Raw genomic sequence first — 22,752 nt, forward strand, 5'->3', positions numbered from 1 at the left:
AAGGAATCAGAGAGGGAGACAAGCCGTGACTCTGGAAACCAAACAGAGGTTGCAGAAGGGAAGGGGTGGGAACACGGGGTGACGGGGCGGTGGGTATGAAGGAGGGCGCGTGTGGTGACGAGCACGGGGTGTTACACGCCACTAATGAAATGTGGAACAGTACGTCAAAAACTGACGATGTACTATGTGTTGGTTAATTGAACATAATAAAAAACACATTAAAAATATAAATTAAAAAACAATAAAATGTTTCCAGTTCAAAAAAAAAAAAGAATTCCCCCTTTATTTGGTAACACCCACGGGTTCTTACGGCCCAGCCTTTCTGGGTTTTCTCCTCATTCGCACCTTTACCTTTCCAGACTCTGAAAAATAATTTAAGGCTCACGTGTCTCACTACAAATGGAGGTTTGCTTCCCCCGGAGAGCCTGATGTTATTTCCAAGGTTCAGCTGAGCAGGCTGGTCGTGAAAGCAGCGTCGGGCGGAAACGGGAGAGGGTGCACAGGTTTGCACGCTTTGGGGCAATCTGTTGAGATTAGTGTCCTTTGGCTTCCTCTTCGTATTATTTAAGGGGAGTTTGGGTCCATCTGTTGCAGATAAAGGCCTTCCTGAGTTATTATATCTTTCTTGCTGGAACAAAAACAAGAAATGCTGTTTTTAAAAATGGAAAATGGGGGGCGCCTGGTGGCTCAGTGGTTAAAGCCCCTGCCTTCGGCTCAGGTCATGATCCCAGGGTCCTGGATCGAGCCCGGCATCGGGCTCTCTGCTCAGTGGGGAGCCTGCTTCCCCCTTCTTCTCTCTGCCTGCCTCTCTGCCTACTTGTGATCTCTCTCTGTCAAATAAATAAACTAAACCTTTTTAAAAAATAAAAATAAAAATGGAAAATGGGAGAAAAAAAGAAGAAAAATTAAATCAGGACAGAACTGTATTGAATGGAATTTTGTCTAACTCAGGAAGAAGACTGAACATCTCAGATTTGCCAAACGTGAACTAAGAAAGGGTGTTCTCTCCTTAGTTTTTCTTTAGCTCAGCTTAACATCACTTACTAGGCTGGCATCATATATTTCAAACAGTGAAAAGTTTTTGCATTAGGAGGAAGTTGGAAGGTATCAGACACCCCTCCCTCATCACAGATAGATGATTTATTGGGGGGAGGGGCTGAATCGGGCATACATTCCGGCCTAGCAGTTTCACGTCAAGGAATTCATTGTAAGGAAATGACTATGTATGTGCATAGCTACATTCTTTTTTTTTTCTTTTTTTTTTTTTTTTTTTTTTTTGAGAAAGAGAGAGGACAGGGCAGGGGCAAAGGGAGAGGGAGAAGCAGATGTCCCTTCCGGAGCCCCATGAGGGACTTGATCCCAGGACGGTAAGATCATGACCTGAGCTGAAGGCGGACATTTAACCGACTGAGCCACCCAGGCGCCCCAGGTACAGACATTCTTATAACCATTCAAAAAATGAGAAATCAAAAAGAGAGAGAGAGAGAGCAATCATTGATCCTCGTAAGCAATTTCCTCTCTGCTCCAAACCCACGTGGCTGGTACTCAGCTTTGGGATACGGGCAAACCCTTCCGCTCGGCCCGCGGTTCCGCAGAGGCTCCACCACTAGGGGGCGCCCGAGGGAAGCCGCAAACGGGAGGAGGAAGCCAGGACTCCCGCCCTGAGCTCTGCCTTCGACTCCGTCACGGGGCTGCACCGTGAGAGACGCACGCAGGGCCAGTGTCTAGTTTTCGCCCCAATAACCCCAGACCCGGCCTCAGGGCGCCCCGCTCAGATCTACCTGGCCAGCACCAGGCGGCCAGAGTCCCCTGCTCAGAGCTTTGAGTCCTGCCCTGCCGGACCCTCCCTCCACGCTCCAGAGGCACCAGCAGCGAGCACTGTCCCTCCAAGAGGTCCCAGTCCCACTCATCAGAGCCCCCCTCGGAACCCCTGAGGAAGCACCCGGGCAAGCAGCCCCACCCCGCAGCTCTGGTCCCAGCTGTGTGGGGTCTCTCCCTCGGGCTCCTAGGAGCTTAATGACCCCACCTCTTCCTCTCGTCCCTCAGCCCTAGGGATGGAAGCCGCTTCCTCAAGTGACTATGTCTGTCACTTCGTGTCCCCTTTTACCCTCCGTCCTTCAGTCCTTTAATCCCTGTTTGGCCTTTAAAAAAAAATTAATTAGATCTTTTTACTAAAAGAACAGGTGTGGTTTTGCTTCCTGACCAGACTCTGACTACTCCATCAGTGAAGAACCCAACAAGAAAACCATTGGCCAAATCATGGTACGTCCATACAACGACCAATTATGAAGCTGTGAAAAACTGCATGGCCTAAGATACTTAAGGATGTGAGACATGGGGCACCTGGGTGGCTCAGTCAGTTAAGCATCTGATTTTTGGTTTCTGCTCAGGTCATGATCTCAGGGTCATGAGATCGAGCCCCACATCACGCTCCATGCACAGTGTGGATTCGGCTTGAGATTGTCTCCATCTTCTACTGCCCCTCCCCCTCCTCGTGCTCTCTCTCTAAAATAAATAATTTTTTTTTTTAAAGGATGTTAGGGGCGCCAGGTGGCTTAGTCATTAAGCGTCTGCCTTTGGCTCAGGTCATGATCCCAGGGTCCTGGGACTGAGCCCTGCATTGGGCTCCTTGCTCGGCAGAAAGCCCGCTTCTCCCTCTGCCTGCCACTCTTGCAGCTTGTGTTTTCTCTCTCTGTCAAATAAATAAGTAAATAAAATCTTTAAACAACAACAAAAAGATTGTTAGAAACATGTTTGTGGAGTACTAAGTGAAAAAGGAAAAATGCAAAATCATATGCAGTATTGCATGATCCCGATCTATTAACATTAAAATAATGTGTATGTGTGTGTGTGTGTGTGCATGTGTGTGTGTGTGTGTGTACAGAAGAATATACTCAAAGAAATGAGTCATGCTCATCTCTGCATAATAAGGATGACAGGCAATTTTTATTTTTATTTTGTCTGGTTTGCTTATCTGCATTTTCTGGTGTTCTAAACTAAATACTTCTGTTACAAGGGAAAAAACAATAAGAGGTACTACCTTAAAAAGTTAAGACTTACTGGAAGACCAATATTAAGAGACCAAAACAATATTAAAATGGCAGAGTATAAAAGAGAGACAGACTAAAAAAAAAATCACTGTGTGGGGTGCCTGGGTGGCTCAGTGAGTTAGTCTCTGCCTTCAGCTCAGGTCACAATCCTGGGATCCTGGGATCCAGCCCCGCATCCGGCTCTCAGCTCATCAGGGAGCCTGCTTCCTCCTCTCTTTCTCTGTCTGCTTTTCTGCCTACTTGTGATCTCTGTCTGTCAAATAAGTAAATAAATAAATAATCTTTTTAAAAAATAAACAATAAAAATCACTGTGCACCCATATCAGATTGGAGAAAATAGTGGGTAAATAGGGAAAAACTAAAAAACAGCCAACGTGGGGGCACCGGGGTAGCTCAGTCACTTAGCATCCAACTCTGGTTGTGATTTCAGAGTCATGAGATCAAGCCTACATCCAGCTCTGTGCTCAGAGTTTGCTTGGGATTCTCTCTCCCTCTTCCCTCTGCCCCTCCTGCTCATGCTCTCTCTTTCTAAAAAATAAATTTAAAAAAAATTTTTTTTAATTAAAAACAGCCAATGCCTTCCAGAATTAATCACTGGCCTCCTGAGTTGTGACACCCAGAGGACTGATGGCTTTGCACAGAGCAGTGACCCTCTGCATTCAGTAGGCCTTAACCCATAGTCTACACTTTCAAGGATTTTCCAGGACATCCAGGCAACATTTGGGATGAAAAGCAAAGCCCCTGAAGAAGCTTTACAAAGTACATTCATTCATTTTCCATATTGTTCTAGAAGATATTTTAAATGGTTAAAAATTATGTACAATAAGGTAAAAAGAAACACCGAAAGCAGTCAGCATGACAGAGAAATGAAGAGTGCTCAAGGATGCCCCAAGGCCCTTCGTGATCGCCAAAGACAGCCCACCAATACAGCTCTGTGCTGCGGCCTCAGGAAAAGAACGAACGGATGCTATTATTCAAAAGATCAAGGGCAGAAGTCATGTAACAGTAACAAGAAAGCTAAGCAGCCGCCTTACATCAAACTTGTGATTTTAGCTTTTGCATCTCTTCCACCAACAAGACCATGATGAACACCTGTCAAAAGCACTCGGTCAAATGTGATAGGGCGGAACAAATAATTTGAATATGGAAATTCAAACCCAGCAATAAATCTCCAGGTTTCTATTCATCCAGTTACATTGAAACTTGGTGGGCTGAAATTCTTTAAGTCTGTGGAGAAAATTCCTGACAGTTCTATCACTGGGTTCTTGGTTATACTTACAGGAAATCTGTTTCTTTGCAGAAACACACGTTCTCTGATGGCTGTCCTTGTAGAAAACTCTATTTTGGGAGCAATGCCCTAAAAATAAAACAGCATAAAAGAAGCAAATAAAATTATTGGAAATAGATTTTGGGCCCACACCCTCTAACTTGAAAGCATGTAAGCACTTAATTACTTTTTTGTGCGGTTGGCATAATCCACACATATTACCTACAATATATACATAACAAATATATACATGATGAAATACTATTCAGCCTTTAAAAAGAAGGAAATCCCAACTTTTATGACCACATAGAATAATCTAGAGAACATCATACTAAGTGGAATAAGCCAGATCCAGAGAGGCAAATACGGTGTGCCTGACTTATGTGTGGGATCTAAAACAGTCACACTCATCGAAGCAGAGAGGAGAATCCTGTTCCCAGTAGGGGCTGGAGGATGGGGGTGATGGGGAGGTGGTGGTTGAGGGCACAAAGTCTCAGTTAGTTGTGCAAGATGACTGAGTTCTACAGGTCTAGCTGATGTGCAGCAAGGTGACCATCGTTAACAATACTACACTGTAAATTTGAAATTTTCTACGAGGGTGGATCTTATGTATCCTCGGGACAGGAAGGAAGGAAGGAAAAGGAGAGAGAACAAGAGACAGAGAGAAAAGAAAGAAAAAAGAAAGAAAAGGGAGAAAGAAATAAAAAGAAGAAGGGGGAGGAAGAAAGGAAGGAAGGAAGGAAAAGAAAGAAAAGGCTAAATGAGTAATAAGTGATGGATAAGTTAATTAGCTTGATGTGGCAATTATTTCACATTGTGTATCAAAATATCAAGTTGTATCCCTTAAGTGTATACAATATTTATTGGTTGATTATACATCAATAAAACGGAAAAATAAAACATAAGCATAATGAGAAGAGCTACGCCCTGTGTAACCTGCAATCTGCGCCAGGCCTTGACCTAAAGTGCTCTGCATAGAACGACCCATCGGTGCGTCCCAACCACCCCGCGAGGTGGCGCTCCAGAATCCGGACTCTGTGGATGAGTCAGTCAGTCAGCTGACCGCCCGTGACGCCGGGCTGGGGGCTGGGCGCTGGACCCAGGAGCTCTGGCTCCAGCGTTCATGCCATTAGCTACTCTCTTTAATGCGCTGACCCGTAGGATTGAGTGACATTATCTGGGAGGAGCGATACCCAGAGGTCCTCCTTCCCCACCTGCTTGCTTTGAAAAACGTGCTTTGTATTGTACCAAATATTTATGTTCATTAGCTCTATTCCCAAACTCTCCGTTTTGTTTCATTGATCGGCACTCCCGTCTGATGGGTACCACGCTGAATAATGTGCACGCGCACACTGACTCACACAGGCACACACAGACACACACAGGTGCACACGGGTGCACACAGAAGCACACAGGCGCACACAGACATACACAGATGCACACAGACACACACAGATGCACACAGACATACACACGTGCACACAGACGGACACAGACGCACACAGGCGCACACAGACATACAGACACAGGTGCACACAGGCGCACACAGACACACACAGGCGCACAGGGACACACACAGACACACGGTCAACGGTAATGAAGAAGAGACTACTGACACACACCATCACATGGGCGGCTCGCAATGGCGTTTTTCAAAGTGAAACAAGCCAGTCTCAAAGGGTGGTAGACTAAGATTCCACTTACATGACCTTCCATAAAAGGCAAAACTTCTAGTCCCCTGAAGAAGAACAGACCAGTGGCTGGGCTAAGGGGCTGTCCGACCCTGAACAAGTCACCACGTGAGGCACCGACTTGTGCCGCTGTCTCATGGCCTCGCAGGGAGGCCGTGCTAACCCCTGAAATGACAGCATGACCAACTGTGACCGCTCACATCGTGTACTTGCCTGTACTTCAGACAGCACGCTAAACCCTGTACATAGATTTAACCCTCATTTAACCCGATGGGGGAAGGACTAGTATCAGCCCATTTTATAGGTAAGAAAACTAAGGTACACAGAGACTAAGTAGTTTACCCAAAGTCACAGTCACTGAGCAGCAAAACTGGGACGGAACCCAGGCAGTCGGGGTCCAGCCTTAACTTCTGCACCTGTGGCTGTCTAGCCGGCCTTCAGGCCCCTGCTCCACGTCGCCTGGAGAGGAGGAAGAGGGTGCCCTACCTGCCAGGAGTCCACACCCTGTAACACATTCCTGTTCACCTCCTAGAACCTCGACCCCTGACAGTGACTTACAGACAGTAAGGAGGAATGTACTTCCTTTTTCACAGCAGTACTGATTTTAGCTTAATAGTTTAGAGCTGAAATTTACAGGTTCTCTCTTGTCCAGTTTCCTTAGCAACAGGAGGAAGGTGATAATGGTTAGGTCAACAAACAGATTTCACAGTACAATTTTTCAAGAATTCCAACACCAAAGGGAAAATGAAATGATTAGCTACAAGTGAATAATTAAGAAATAATAATATTCTTTCTGCGTACTTTACAAAGTCAGTCTTCACCTCACAAGAAAACAAATTATATTAAAAAAGAAAATTCTTGGGGCACCTGCGTGGCTCAGTGGGTTAAGCCTCTGCCTTCAGCTCAGGTCATGATCCCAGGGTCCTGGGATCAAGCCCTACACCGGGCTCTCTGCTTGGTGGGGAGCCTGCTTCCCCCTCTCTCTCTCTGCCTGCCTCTCTGCCTACTTGTGATCTCTCTCTCTCTCTCTGTCAAATAAATAAAATCTTTAAAAAAAAAAAAAAAGAAAAAGAAAATTTGGGGGGCTCCTGGCTGGCTCAGTTGGTAGAGCATGCGACTCTTGATCTTGGGGTCATGAGTTCAAGCCCCACGTTGGTCAAAAAGCTCAGTTTACAAAAAAATGAAATTATGCAAAAAGCCCAGACAAAGCAAAACAACAACAAAAAAATTCTTGACCTTGCCAAGGAAAGGAAGGAGAAAAAGCTGTCAAGGTATCAAGCGAAATAAAATGAAATGTGGAAATACAAAGAAAAAGTCACACCTCTATGGAGGAAACAAGTCTAATTTTTAATGAAATAATAAGAGAAAACAACTGAATGATTTGCCTGACCGGCACACATAATCCACACTCACGTTCTACAATTTTGATGAAGAGAAAGTGGACACTGGGCTGACAGAAATGTGAGAGAATCAGCCTCTCGCTGCGACCAAGCGTGCTGACTTTGAAGTCCGACAGGCTAGCACAATATCCCTCTCCGGGAGGCTTCGAGCACATTACTTCAACTCCCTGCGCCAGCTTCCCCAGCCACGAAACCAGAAAAGAACGGCAGCCACCTTGCAGGGTTAAAGAGGACCGAACAAGGTAAGTCATGTATCAAACCCAGCACGGTTCCTGGCATCGAGTGAGCGCTCAGCGAAGGTCAGCCCTCATTAAAACTATGCCAACTGGTTTTGTTTTGCCTTCTAGAACATTCGAGAAAAACTGAGCTTCTCTATCTTTTTCCAAATTGTTTTTAAACATAGTTTCATTAACTTTACTGATACTTTACCCCTAATGCATGAGGATCTTTCCCAGCAGTTTTCAAGCCCTTTCTCTGCGTTTATGAGTAACTAAACACAACTTCCTCTACGTTTTTCTTCCTACTTGTGCTCACAAAGTTAAACAGAGATGACATTTGGGAGAAGATAAGACCGTGTGTTTCTCCTCGTCTTGATACCCAGCTGGATACCAGCCCCGTGTTTGCAGATGGCTTTGACTTAATAGAAGACTCAGGCAAACCACAGTTAATATGAAGAGTAACCCCCACGTGATAGGCACCGGTTTTTATCCTTGTAGCTTCGGAAGAGCAGTATACCAATAGCTCTAAATAACAAAGCAAGCATTCTCACAAGTACTACGGATATAAGTGACAGATAAAGAGAGTATCTCTGAGGGGGGAAATGGTGTCTGTGATCTTCACCAAACCATCATGATTATGGAGGGTTTAAAAGTTATGCTCATTAGCAGTTCGGAGGAGGAGAACTTTGGATGAATGTTTGCTGCTTGAAATATTAGAAGTTCTGTCACCACAGACATCACAGAAACAAGGGTCCTTTATGTTACGTATTCAGCACCATACTCTCAACAAAACAGGAGGCAATGACATTTTATGAGATCATAACGACAGTGATTCATGGGGGAGTAAGAGCAGGGGTGAGTATTAAATAGGCTTTTTAAATTCATAAAGCTGTGACCCTTCCAACAGAGGCCCTCTGAGTAACATAAAGGTTGAGGAAACTGTCAGAGCTGCTGTGGGGTTAGAAACCACCAGAGAGATCACCAAAATGAATATGCTGAGTTTGGGTTCAGGTAATGCCCCCAAAACAGACTGCCTTGGGAATAACTGCTGTGTCATTCAAGATCCTTCCATAGTCTCACTGTGAGCCTCTGTCCCTCTCCCTTCCCTTAAGTGGAGACTCTGACATCTGCCTTGGCTGACAGGAGAGCTATCACGAGGAAAATAACATACCAGAGGAGGGGCGCCTGGGTGGCTCAGTGGGTTAAAGCCTCTGCCTTCAACTCAGGTTGTGATCCCAGGGTCCTGGGATCAAGCCCCACATCGGGTTCTCTGCTCAGCAGGGAGCCTGCTTCCACCCCCCTCCTCGCCTGCCTCTCTGCCTACTTGTGATCTCTCTCTGTGAAATAAATAAATAAAATCTTTAAAAAAAACAAAAACAAAAGACATACCAGAGGAAAGCTCAAAAGAAATGAGAGGCAGGGTTGTTACTCTTACAACTCTATTTGCTTCCATTATCACTACAGAAACATCAAGTCTTTCCGTTAATCTGCATTAAGAAGAGGGGGGAAAGCATCTTTAGAAGGAAGTGACAGTATGAACAGGCAATGATTTGGCCTGATAGGTTAAGACACCCCCACCTCTCAGATCAGCAGTGGGAATCCATATAATTTGGGTTTTGAATGGGGCATCTAAATGGGGCCACTAGGAGTACCAACTGAGATGGCGTGATCTGCCCAAGAACAAGCCCTATCAGATTGGGAGGGAGACAAACCATAAGTGACTCTTAATCTCACAAAACAAACTGAGGGTTGCTGGGGGGAGGGGGATTGGGAGAAGGGGGTGGGATTATGGACATTGGGGAGGGTATGTGCTTTGGTGAGTGCTGTGAAGTGTGCAAACCTGGCGATTCACAGACCTGTACCCCTGGGGATAAAAATATATGTTTATAAAAAATAAAAAATTAAAAAAAAAAAAGAACAAGTCCTATCAGAAATAAGACGTCCAAGTCCCAAGAGTCTCTCCCCACTGAAGTCCAGCTGGGCGTGAACCACTTACTGGAAACCCCTCGATCGTCTTCATGAGCACCTCCCGGCACATCCCAGGGAGTGAAGGTGTCAGCTTGGGTTCAGGGAAAAGGAAATCCCGTGTGTTTTCTTCATAGCAGGCCAACTCCTCCCACACTAGAAAGAAAGGAGAAGAGCCATAACTAGATTTACATTCTCAAAATGATCTACATTCCCAGGTTTAACAAAACAAAAGCTCAGACAGGTGACAGCTCAGATGGCACTCAGCTAAAAATAGACATTTTGATCAAAGCACCTGTTATTCAAGAGGTGGAGTAGCAGAGACTTCTACTACTTCTTATCTCATGGATCATTTTTAAAAGCCTTCCCACGTCATAGAACAAGAAAAGAATGAAAGGATTGCTCCGCAAAACAGAACAAAGAGAAAAATCTGTTTTCATCCATCCATCCATCTGTCCATCCATCAATGCATCCACCCACCCTTCCCTGCAACAATGTTTTCTAAGGACACATCTTGGGACAAGCCCTAGGGATAGAACAGAAACAAGGCAGACAATGCCCCATTCACGCAAACGTTACTGGTAGACTGGGGGCATGGGAGGGTGGAGGTCAATGTGACCTCTGACACAGAGGTACCAGCATCCCCGTGGTCCATAGAACAGCCAAAGCTGTGGTTCTTAGCAGGGCTGGTACCAGCCACAGGGACATTTCCAAAAATTTGCATGTTAAGATATCCTGCGATGTTCAAGACGCTCCTACACAACATTCTAACATCATAACATTCTTTCAGGTGAGAAGCTGTTTTGTAATTGGCCGAGCCTGGAACCTCACAGTGACATAGGAACACGGCGCACTTGCTTTGTACGATCTTAACATACACTGAATTTTCAGGAAAGCAGCTACCATGTAAACTAAGAATCAACTGTACCCGGCTGTGTTCAGCTCTTTACTGAGACGCAACTGGCATTGTGAAAATCATGCCACGTCTAAATACCTCCTTACGCTCAATGTTCAGGTATCAATACCAGTGTATTATTTTCAACCATTTTCCTTTTATTTCTCCTTTGCTGCAGTGAGATAGTATACCATTGGCCGCGATGTGTATGAGCTGGTTATATTAACCATGAATCGTATCTCAGTACAGCAAAGGGATGCCACAAACCACGAGCTCCCGAAAGAAGATCTCAGGTCTAGGAGGACTGAGAGTCACCGCACTGAAGGACGGCTACTGGCGGAACCCTCCTTGTCTACACAGCAGGTGCTCCACGAGAGGCTCAGACCGAGAGTGGCCCCCGCGCAGAGCACCGCTAAAAAGGAAACCAGAGTCAGTGAGACGGCTTAGCCATTTGATTCTGAGAACTCTGATGGGGTGTATTTCTGGCACACCCGTGGGATGAACACCTGACATTGTCAAACGTGACGGAGTGATGTCTTCCTACTTATTCCACTCGGTACAAATGCTCAGGCTCTAATAAGAATTAAAGGGCATAAAGAGCGCATTATCTCTTTCATCAGGAAATCATCTTTCCACTCGTCTCGTCTCGGATGTGCACCAGCCACACAGACTGGTGAGCTGTCTTTCCCTCCTCTGCTACGTACGGACTCCCTCAGCCCACGCTGCTCCTTCCAGAATGTCCTTCCTTCCTTCCCATTCTCAGTGAGATCCCATTCATCTTTCAAGTTTCACCTTAAACGTCTCCTCATGTCTCCAAGGTAACAGGTCCAAAACAGAACTCTTGAGTTTTTGCCACAAGTAAGCTCTTCCTTATCCTCCCGTCAGAACAAGTACCACAAGCTTGAGCCAAAACTCTAGGATTTACCCTTAATTTCACTCTTTCACTCCTCACGTGAACCCATTAGCTAGCCCTGTAGACTCCATCTCCAGGATAAATCTAAAGTCTGTGTCGTCTCTCCACCCTTACAGCCACCAGCCCGGTCCCGGCCCCCCACCTGCCTCCCGGACCATGGCCATCGTCCCTGAGCTGGGCTTCCTGCATCCGCTGGCCCGCTAACAGACCTCTCCTCCATATACTGCCATGTTATAGATACATCTCACTGTACCTTTCCATCTTCTTCTGAAAGACCCTAGAGGACCCGCACCCAAGGACGCACTCACAGACCACTGGATGCAATAAGCAAGAGGATTTTATTCGGGCATGCTCGGACTCCCAGGGACACTTGACCACGAAATCCGCGAGGGATGGGTCAGTGTCTGAGAGCCCTGATCTGTTTCGGGAGTGACTTAATATAGAATTTTACAGTCCATTACATCAGAACCCTCACTTTTCTAGCCAGTAATTTCAAAGCATTACAGTAAGGCCTACACACAGGTAGCCAATCCTTTAAAATCAACCATACATTCTGGCCAGTCACCGTTCAGGTAGTGTACAGTAGAGGGCACGTGTTGAATTGCACGTTTCTAACCTTTATCTGTATACGTGCTGAACCGCACGTCTCCGGCCTTGGTACGGGAGATAACCCTTATCAATTTTACTTAGTAGTAGGGGAAATTCTTAACAGGGGAAGGGTATAACTTTATTTGATTACACAGCGAGCGAGGGTTTAAGCAATTTTTCATTTCTTAGCAAAGCATTAGAAGCATTATTATACAGAAGCCAGAAACAGCTGGGTTAAACACAGAGTTTTGCTACTCGTTATCCTGTTATGCTGCTTGCCGACTCCCTTATCTATGGTCAGCTGGCCACAGTTTCTTAGTTAGCATAAGCTGGTTATAAAAAGAATGTTAAAACTTATAGGCTATACTATAGTTCTGACCTGGGGTCCTTCACTTCCAACCTTCCAATGGGCTCCCCATCCTGCTAGAATAAAACCAAAGCATCTTACGCTGGCCTTCAAGACTCCGTGTACTCAGACCTCAGTTGAAATGTCATCTCATCAGACAGGCGGGACCCCAACCTAAAGAAGCCTGGCGCTCCCCACCACATCACCCTATGTCGCTTTCTGCCCGACAGGTAGCACGAACCAAGACTGGCATCACACCCGTATTTGTGATCTGCTCCCGTCGGTGCTGGGACCATTACATTCCTTACCGCATGCCTGGCAGGGCCGTCCCTAGAGGAGTGTAAGTGTGGGCCGGTTACCAGCACGCAGCCCAGCCAAGACCACCTCACCCGCAAGGGGCTATTCTGCCAGCATCTCTCATAGGCCCCTGCAGAGGTCATTAAAGACAGACTTCTAAAAAAATTTTTTTTAGGTTTTATTTATTTATTTGACAGAGATCACAAGGAGGGAGAGAGGTGGGGGGGGGGGGTAGACAGAGAAGCAGGCCCCCTGCTGAGCAGAGAGCCTGATGCGAGACTCAATCCCGGGACCCTGGGATCATGACCTGAGCCGTAGGCAGAGGCTTAACCCACAGAGCCACCCAGGCGCCCCAAAGATGGACATTTTAAAGACTTCTTTTTTAATCTGTTTATTTCGAGAGAGCGCGACTCCCCACTGAGCACAGAGCCAGACGTGGGGCTCAACCTGGGGCTTGATCCCAGGACCTTGAGACCACAACCTGAGTCAAAACCAAGAGTCCATTGCTCAACTGAGACACCCAGGCACCCCTCAAGAGGGAGCTTGTACAACCGCACTTCAGTGGCGGTCAGAAAAGAGGCGTGTCTGGCAGCCTCCTGGAGCTGCCCCCAAGCAGATGACGTGAGCGGACTTGCAGCTGTGCTTACATTAGGTGCTCAGTTAGCAACAGTCGTTGAGACTCGGCTTCCACCACCGGAAGAGAAGGAGAGACCAAAAGTCCTCTAAAACCTTTTCAACTCCCACCCTTCATTCATTTCCCAACCACTTCCTGTCCAGTTTTTCAATCTCTTTTCATTCATAAGTTCCAGAAATAGGCACTGAGGACCTACTGTGTGCTGGGAGTTCTAGACCCTGGGTTTATAGCCGGGAACATATGGGTCCAATTCCCACCCTCCTGGAGCTCACAGTCCACAACTGCTAAACAGTTACACGAGTGAATATACGATGTACACCGATGATAAAGAGGAAGGTGGGGGCAGTTCTAAGATGATCTCCCACTGCATCTCAGTCTCCTTTTGATCAGTGCTCCTCGGACAGTGCTCTCTCGGTGATGGCCATGATGTCCCACCTCTCTGGCCAGAGACTTCCTCCACTCAGAAACCTCATAAGTGTAACCTGAAAACAGGCATGTTGTGACTGTCTCCTCGCCCATCACTAGCAACAAAACACAGCTCTCTACTGAGGCCTGTGGCACGGTGGTTAAGAACTGTTTCTTGGCTCAGACAGAGGGGGTTCAAATCCCCGCCCCATCATCTACCGGCTGTGTGACCAGGAGCAAATTACATAAGCCCCTAGTTTCAGCTTCCTGTTCAGGAAAACATAAAAGTCATAATGGTCCCTGCCCCCGGGGCTACTGTGAGGGCACGTGACATTTAGAAAGTGCTGACCACACTACCTGCCATCGCCTGCCACCATCAGGACCTCTGCGCACCGCCAGCTGAGCAGAGGCCCAGTGCCACCCTGCTCGCTGGTCGTCACGTGTCTTCGATCCTACGCTCCTGCTCAGATAAACCCCGCCATGCGCCGTGGGATGCTCTCCACGCCGGCCTTCTCCTTTCTCCTTCCACAGGTTTTCAGCCAGCTCTCGTCACTGCGTCCAACATGACGACGACTAAATCACGATTCGTGGATTTAGCAAGAATCAAAATAAAAATAAAGAGGTCGGAGACTAGGAGGCTCGTCTCCCGTCTTGGAATCACAGGAACAGAGAGACTGAAATCGGAGAAGAGAAGTAAAAAGCTATGTGTCTCAGTTCCCTCTCTCTCTCTCTCTGCTTTGGTCATGTTCTGGAGTCCAAACTGCCACCCAGTGTGCAAATGCTGGCATGGCAAGGGGACACGGCAGCAGGAGCCTCGGCCACGCGTCATAAGCAAAGACACGGGCTCAGCAATCCCCTAGGCCAAGGGAAATGTCTGGCAGAAATCAGTGTTCTTACAGACTCAGACCCGGACATCATCAACGGCTTCAAGTAAGGAACTTGTCCCCCCAAAAAAGGAAAACAAACGAGCCTTCGAGAAGAACAGTCATTTTCATAACCATGTTGTTTTGAAAATCTAGCCTCTGCAGAGCATATCAAAAGTGACAGCTTGCCTATCTCATGCGACACCTTCTGCACCGAGAGGGAGACCATCTCTGTGAGCAGGAGGCACGCAGGACACCATGCAGCAGAGCAGGAAATCAGACCCGTTAACTGAGGCAGGAGGAGCTCTTTTGTTGCTGATGCTTCGCGAACACCACTACGAAGGACAAAACGAAGTCTGACTGAAGGAAAGGGCACCCACTGAAATAGCATTTTACAGCTGGGCGGAGCCTCCGTGATTTCTCCCAGAGGGAGAGATGGGTAAGAAGCAAGCCCCAAGCTCCCAGGCAAACAGGATTACACTGCTGCCCCCCTGTGTCTGCTGGCTTTTTCTAGGCTTTTGTAAACATGAACGTGGGGTGGGGTGGGGGGGTGTCCTTCATGGCTTCTAAGCCAAATCATGGGACCTCTTTAGCAGTAAAGCTATATGCAAATCTGAGGTACTCATGTCATTAACATAATGGTCATAATGTGTCTTGTGACTGTGTGTTGGAAAGTGGTGCAAATGAACATCAAACAATAAAATGAGGGCACCTGAGTCACTCAGTCATTAACTGTCTGCCTTTGCCTCAGGTCATGATCCCAGGACCTTGGGATGGAGCCTAGTAGTGGGCTCCATGCTCGGCAGGAAGACTGCTTCTCCCTCTCCCACTCCCCCACCCCGACCCTGCTTGTGTTCCCTCTCTTGTTGTGTCTCTCTCTGTCAAATAAATAAATAAATAAAACCTTTGGGGGGGGGGGAGCAATAAGGGCACCTGGGTGGCTCAGTGGGTTAAAGCCTCTGCCTTCGGCTCAGGTCATGATCTCAGGGTCCTAGGATCGAGTCCTGCGTCCAGCTCTCTGCTCAGCGGGGAGCCGGCTTCCCCCCCTTTCTGCCTGCCTCTCTGCCTATTTGTGATCTCTCTCTCTGTCAAATAAATAAATAAAATCTTTAAAAAAAAAAAAAGTTAAAAATAAAACAATAAAATAAAATCTGCAGCAAAATGAAAAGTGAAAGATTTCAGCCACATGTAGGGATGGGTCCACATGAACCTAAATGTGGCCCCTGGGACCACAGTGCAGCCTACATGAGACAAATCATTTTTGCTTAATTATCCAGTACTAAGAACCAGGAGAGCCAAGAGGGCTCCCTTACCACCGTTCTGCCTGGAGCCACAGGCATGATACCAGCAGCCCAGCATAGGGTGTGTTCTGAGCACACCTTGATACACAGATGTTGGACCAGTCAACGGACCAATGTGTAATGCATCTGAAGCCAAGTGAAATTATTTTTATCAATTTTAATCTAATGTTACTAAAAATCACAATCCGCAATACAAGAACTGTAGACAAAGGAAAATAAGTGCCATATGGCCTCCGTTTCACATCTGAGTAGCTTCCGAGTTATAACCTGTCTGCATGCACCCCGCCTCAGGGCTCTCCGGTCAGTCATCATGGCCTTGAACTACTCCTGCAACCTTCTCACAGATATTTCTGGCCATATGGTAATCTAAGATTCATTAAGTTTTAAAAAGCAAGTTGCAGGCTATGGATATTCAATCAGTATGTATACTCAACATACATATATTAAATACTAAATATATAGAGTATGTTCACATATACATGTGTGTATGTATACATGAATTTTAGATTTCCTTGAATACACTCAATGCATTACGTATACATATACCTGAAAACATCTAAAAAGCAACACAACAAATTATTAGTAGTAATTGTTGTCAGAGGTTGTTGATGAATGTGGCTTTTAACTATTTTATAAACTTTGTGTTAGTTAAATTTTTACAGTAGTAGTATTTAGGTATTGGGTTACATTTTTAAAAGATTTTATTTATTTATGTGACAGAGAGAGGGAAAGGACAAGCAGGGGAAGGGGCAGAGGGAGATGGAGAAGATTATTTCCCACCAAGCAGGAAACCCGATGTGGGGCTCAAGCCGAGGACCCTGAGATCATGACATGAGCCAAAGGCAGATACTTAACTGATTGAGCCACCCAGGCACCTTAGATATTGGATTATTTTTTAAAGCTTCTTGTAGAATTTAAAAAGACCAAAATGGGCCTGCTTCTACTTCATTAACACTGAAATATAACTTGCCAGTTTGCATTGATATATGTTTGAATATAAAATTAGGTCAAAAAAGAAAAAAAAAAAAACTATGGAAAAAAATTCAAATACCCTGATTTTAGCCTATCACTTTCAGGCTGAAAAATATTCAGTAAGAGTTTCTGGAAAGCAGGTAGAAAGCCTCTCTGATCTTCCCTCTGTTCTCCCTAAGAAAGCCCTGACATTACGAGGCTGCCTATCCTTAGACCCACACAGGGTGGGGTTCCTCTCTGTTTTCAGGGCCTGCTTCAGCCAAAGAGCCAAGAGGCAGAAGAAAGAGCTACAGACTTCCGGGTCCCCACGACTACTCAGGGCCTGTGTCTTGCTCTGGGGACAGCCCCAACGGGGCAAAACTACGATCCTCAAATGGCCTCCAGGGCTACGTCTGCTTTAGCTGTGAGTCTCACTTTTCTTCTCCCACACTTTCTTAAGAAAACAAAAGATCCAAACAATAAATAATCAAGGAGCGCCTGGGTGGCTCAGTGGGTTAAAGCCTCTGCCTTTGCTCAGGTCTTGATCCCAGGGTCCTGGGATCGAGCCCCGCATCGGGCTCTCTGCTCAGCGGGGAGCCTGCTTCCTCCTCTCTCTCTGCCTGCCTCTCCGCCTACTTGTAAATCTCTGTCAAATAAATAAATAAATAAATCTTGAAAAAATAAAATATCAAAAGAATACAACAGAACAGGAGACATACATATGCATTATGCATAACTTATTAAAACTTCGGTAAAAATACCCCAGAAATGTATACCAAAGTGCGACGTTAACATCCAGACATCACTCCACAAGGAATCAAAGGACACTGAAAGTCATGTTATACAGAAGAAAAGCAAGAAAACAAATCATGGGAAAATGGAAACTTTTAAGAAGTAAATTTTAAATTTTAGGTTGTCACAAATCTAAATCACATATCTAAAAAGAAGGGGCCAGCACATATAGTAAAATATATTTTGAAGAAATTATTTACTTTGCAAACACAATAAATTCACATAATATCCAGCAGCAGCTAGGTTTACGGGCAAGGGGCATCCCACACACTACCGAATACAGTAATAACGGAAACTTGCTGGCGATTAGCTTACTCCCAGGTGACAAGCTACAGTTGGCTCTCCTTACCCACAGTGGATTCTGTTCCAAGGCCCCAGTGGACGCCTGAAACAGCAGAAAGTCCTCAGTCCTATATACACTACGTTTTTACCTAGGCATATCTACCTATGATGAAGTTTACCTCATAAGTTAGGCTTAGTAGGAGATTAACAGTAATAACTACTAAGAAAATAGAAAAATTATAGCAATATACCGTAATAACAGTCATGTGAATGTGGTCTGTGCGAGATCACCCTTCCCATGATGATGTAATTTGATAAAAGGCCTACGTGATGAGAAGAGGTGAGGTGAGTGACTCAGTTTTTAAGCTACTACTGACCTCCTGACAATGTCAGGAGGAGGAGGGTCCTCTGCTTCTCAACCATGGTTGTTGCCATGGGTAACTGGAACCATGGGAAGCAGAAGCCCAGATACAGGAAGACTACTGTAGTTCTATTCTTTACAAACATACTGAGAGAAAAAAATAATTTTTTATAAATATGTGAAAGACAAAACCTAAATGTTTAACAGTATCAATTTAAAGATAATAATCTACAAAAGGGCACCTGGGTGGCTTAGTAGGTTAAAGCCTCTGCCTTCATTCAGCTCAAGGTCATGATCCCAGGGTCCTGGATCGAGCCCCACATTGGGCTCTCTGCTCAGCAGGGAGCCTGCTTACCTCCCCCCACCACCACCCCGCCTGCCTCTCTGCCTACTTGTGATTTATCTCTCTGTCAAATAAATAAATAAATAAATAATCTTAAAACTAAAAAGGATATTATACTACAATGGAAAAATCCATAACTATTGAGAATGACAAACCACAGCAAACCCCAAATACTATGTCTGTATTGTTCATGGACTTACAATAACATGTAAGTAAATTAATGAAATTCTTTATTGTCATTAAAAATAATAATGTTCATCTATGCTTTTAGAAATGCCATTGCAACAGTCTTCTATCATGGGGAGGCCAAAAAGAGAAGAAAGTATATGTGACACTATTATGTAGAAATTCTTTATCTAGGTGTTTTTCTGTCCACAGAGATACAGCAAGAAACAGGCTCACCAAATTATAAAGGTTTTCTCATCATTTGGGAATGGTTTTTGCAGCAAGTAAAAACTGTAAAGATATTTTCACCTTGGGAGAAGAAAAGGCAAAAACCTGTAACAGTAAAGATCAAAAAGGAATTAGAAATTTTTGAGTTTTAGGGCACCTGGTGGCTCAGTGGGTTAAAGCCTCTGCCTTCAGCTCGGGTCATGATCCCAGGGTCCTGGGATCAAGCCCCACATCAGGCTCTCTGCCCAGCGGAGATCTCTGTGATCTCTGTCTGTCAAATAAATAAATAAAAATCTAAAAAAAAAAAGAAAAGAAAAAAAGAAATGTTTGAGTTTTAAATATTCCCTCCCGCCTTCTCTCTCTCTCTCTCTCTCTCTCTCTCTCTCTCACACACACACACACACACACACACACACAGACACCTGCGTGGCTCAGTTGGTTAAGCAACTGACTTTGGCTCAGGTCATGTTCCCAGGGTCCTGGGATCGAGCCCCTGCATCAGGCTCTCCTGTTTGAGGGGAGCCTGCTTCTCCCTCTCCCTCTGCCCCTCATCCATGCTTGTGTTCTCTCTCTCTCAAATAAATAAATCCTTAAAACACACACACACACACACACAAAGCAAAGGTACAACAGAAAAGTTTCCTCCTAAAGTCCCATGATTCTAGCAAGCATTTTTTTCTGTAAAGGGCCAGACAGTAAATATTTTAGGCTTTGCAGACCATATGGTCATAACTACTCAACTCCAGCATTAAAATAAAAAAAGCAGCCACAGACAATATTTAAACAAATGAGTATGGCTGTGTTCCCATAAAACTTTATGGGCAACAAAATCTGAATTTTATATAATTTTCACATCATGAAATACTTAAAAAGTTTTTTCCAACCACTCAAAAATGTAAGAACTGAAGACAGTTTGGCAGTTCCTTAAAAAGTTAAACACAGAGGGGCGCCTGGGGTGGCCAGTCAGTGAAGCATCTGACTTTTTTTTTTTTTTTTGAAGATTTTATTTATTTATTTGTCAGGGAGAGACAAATAAGAAGGGAGCCCAATGTGGGGCTTGATCCCAGGACCCTGGGATCGTGATTGGAACCGAAGGCAGACACCCAGTAACTGAGCCACCCAGGTGCCCAGCATCCAACTCTTGATTTTGGCTCAGGTCATGATCTCAGGGTCGTGGGTTCGAGCCTTGCATCAGGCTCGGAACTCAGCACGGCGTCTGCTTGTCCCTCTCCCTCCCCCTGCTTGCATGTACATGTGTGCTCTCTCTCTCTCTCTAAAAATAAATATTTTTTTAATTAAACATGGAGGTACCATATAACACAAAAATCTACTCCTACATATACACACCCAAGAGAACTGAAAACATGTACTCACATGACCACTTGTACATGCATGTGAGAGCACTGTTATTCCTAATATTCAAACAGTGGAAACAACCCGTATGTCCACCAACCAGCAACAGCATAAACAAACTTTGATATATCCGTATAAAGGCACGTCATGCAGCCCTAAAAAGGAATGAAGTAATGATCCAGGCCACATCACGGTTGCACCCTGAGAACATGCGAAGTGAAAGGGAGCACACAAAAGGCCATTATTGTCTGAGTCCATTGACATTAAATGTCCAGAACAGGCCAATCAACAGAGAAAGTAGATTAGTCACGGCCAGGGCTGTGGGAAGAGGGAATGCAGAGGGACTACTAAGGACTACGCGTTTCTTTCTGGGATAATAAAAATGTTCTGGAATAAGATAGTGGTGGCTGTTGCACAACTCTGTAAAGATACTAAAACAACTGAATTATATACACTTGACAAAAGTGAAATTTGTAGTATATGAACTAAACATAGAGTATATGAATCTCAATTTTTAAAAACACAGACATTTAGCTCACGACTCATACAAAACAAACTGCAGGCCGGATTTGACCTGGGGCCTATAGTTTGCCAACCCCGTTCTAGCATTTAACACAGAAGCCAGCTTTGGGTATTGCACACCCACATATGCCCCATAAATCAGAACAAAGCCAAAGGCAACAACTGGAAAGAGACTGAGCCAAGATTTTATTATTCAATGATAATTAGATAAAGTTATGAAAAAACAGAAAGTCAAATGCCTGCTCATGCTTGCTGCCACCAAACCCATAAAGTTATGTTTCCAGGAATGGACAGAATTCAACAGACCAGTGGGGGAAAAAAGGGAGTGTTCTAGAAAGCACAACTCGTAAATACCAATCCATTCCATCATGCCAAAGACCTTTCAAAATAAAATAAGCAACTTTAGAAATGTATTTACTGGCACATTACCTGGAGGTACTAGCTGTATTAATTCAAACCTGGTTAGGAAGCCTAAAAGGGAAAAAAATGAGATTTTAACACTTAGAAAAAGTGCTGGAGTTGTTCATTAATTGCTGAGTTTAAGACTGCCATAACTTCCCATTTACATTAATAATAATAATAATAGGTGCCATACCAACAATGATTTAGGTATTTTGAGGCCCAGTTATTCAAAGGCATGGAATGAGAGTAAATGGTATTTTATGCCCTGATTTTAATATATTCATATTTTAAGATTTTATTTATTATTTATTTGACAGAGAGAGAAATCACAAGTAGGCGGAGAGTCAGGCAGAGAGAGAGAGAGAAGCAGGCTCCCGCTGAGCAAAGAGCCCGATGCGGGGCTCGATCCCAGGACACTGAGATCATGACCTGAGCCGAAGGCAGCGGCTTAATCCACTGAGCCACCCAGGCGCCCCTATATTCATATTTTAATATATTCATGAGTCACTGACATAATAACCAATTTCTCATTTTTAAAAATTCACAATACAACTATTGTCTATTAACCTATACAAGTTAATCTTGCTTTAAACAGTATACTCTCGGGGCACCTGGGTGGCTCACTGGGTTAAGCCTCTGCCTTCAGCTCGGGTCATGATCCCAGGGTCCTGGGATCGAGGCCCACATCGGGCTCTCTGCTCAGCAGGGAGCCTGCTTCCCCCTCTCTCTCTCTGCCTGCCTCTCTGCCTACTTGTGATCTCTCTCTCTCTCTCTCTGTCAAATAAATAAATAAAAATCTAAAAAACAAAAACAAAAAAAAAAACCCACAAAAAACAGTATACCCTGACTGTATAAATGAGACATAAAATATCACATTTTTTATACTTCCTGAGTCCAAAAGGCATTTATAAAGAGTGAGCCCATGTACAAAATCTATAAAGACAAGAATAAAATTCAAATCTTAAAGTAATTTAAACATAAATGGTATAACAATTAAAAATAAATAAAGATAATTTATTATCTTTATGAAAAGTGAAAACACTTTAAAATAGATAATATTGGTGACAATTATAGACACTTATAATTACTAATACTGTATGATATATTTGAAAGTTGCTAAGAGACTAGGTCTTAAATGTTCTCACAATAAAAAAGAAACGGCATTGTGTGATGTGCTGAGAGTCTTAGCTATTGCTGTGGTAGTTATCATTTCACAAAATTTAAGTGTTTGGAATCCACATATTGCATACCTTAAATTCACACAATGTTATACATCAATTATGTCTGAAAGAAGCTGGAAATATATGAAAGAAAAGTAAAATTGCCTTTTTGTGGACTTGTGAAAAATATATGAGTGTATAAGGACAGTATTTTAAATGCCAAGAAACTTAGCAGCTAAAATAGCTTGTAATTTTAGGTTTACCAAGTAGGAAGAAGGAGTATCTTTGCCCACCATCACTCCAATGGTAATGTGAAGCACTTCATTGTCTCAGGTTCCAAATTCCTTACATTTGATTAAT

The 22,752-nt window shown here is 44.5% G+C and overlaps 1 protein-coding gene across 16 annotated transcripts in view; it reads right to left on the reverse strand.

The window, feature by feature from the left end:
- The window catches only part of SPATA6L (spermatogenesis associated 6 like), a 51,184-nt gene that overhangs the window by 18,261 nt on the left and 10,171 nt on the right, over positions 1-22,752 (reverse strand). For 9 of the 16 annotated variants that reach the window (XM_059411973.1, XM_059411972.1, XM_059411963.1 and 6 more), the window contains 4 exons: positions 21,260-21,301; positions 9,623-9,747; positions 4,330-4,407; positions 386-628 (listed from right to left, as the gene is read on the reverse strand). In XM_059411973.1, coding sequence (XP_059267956.1) covers positions 386-628; positions 4,330-4,407; positions 9,623-9,747; positions 21,260-21,301 — 488 coding nt within the window. The remainder of the gene's footprint in view (positions 1-385; positions 629-4,329; positions 4,408-9,622; positions 9,748-21,259; positions 21,302-22,752) is intronic. The other 7 variants (XM_059411974.1, XM_059411980.1, XM_059411966.1 and 4 more) reach the window with 2 other exon arrangements.

This window comes from Mustela nigripes, chromosome 9 (assembly GCF_022355385.1).
Source record: "Mustela nigripes isolate SB6536 chromosome 9, MUSNIG.SB6536, whole genome shotgun sequence".
Taxonomy (NCBI): Eukaryota; Metazoa; Chordata; class Mammalia; order Carnivora; family Mustelidae; genus Mustela; species Mustela nigripes.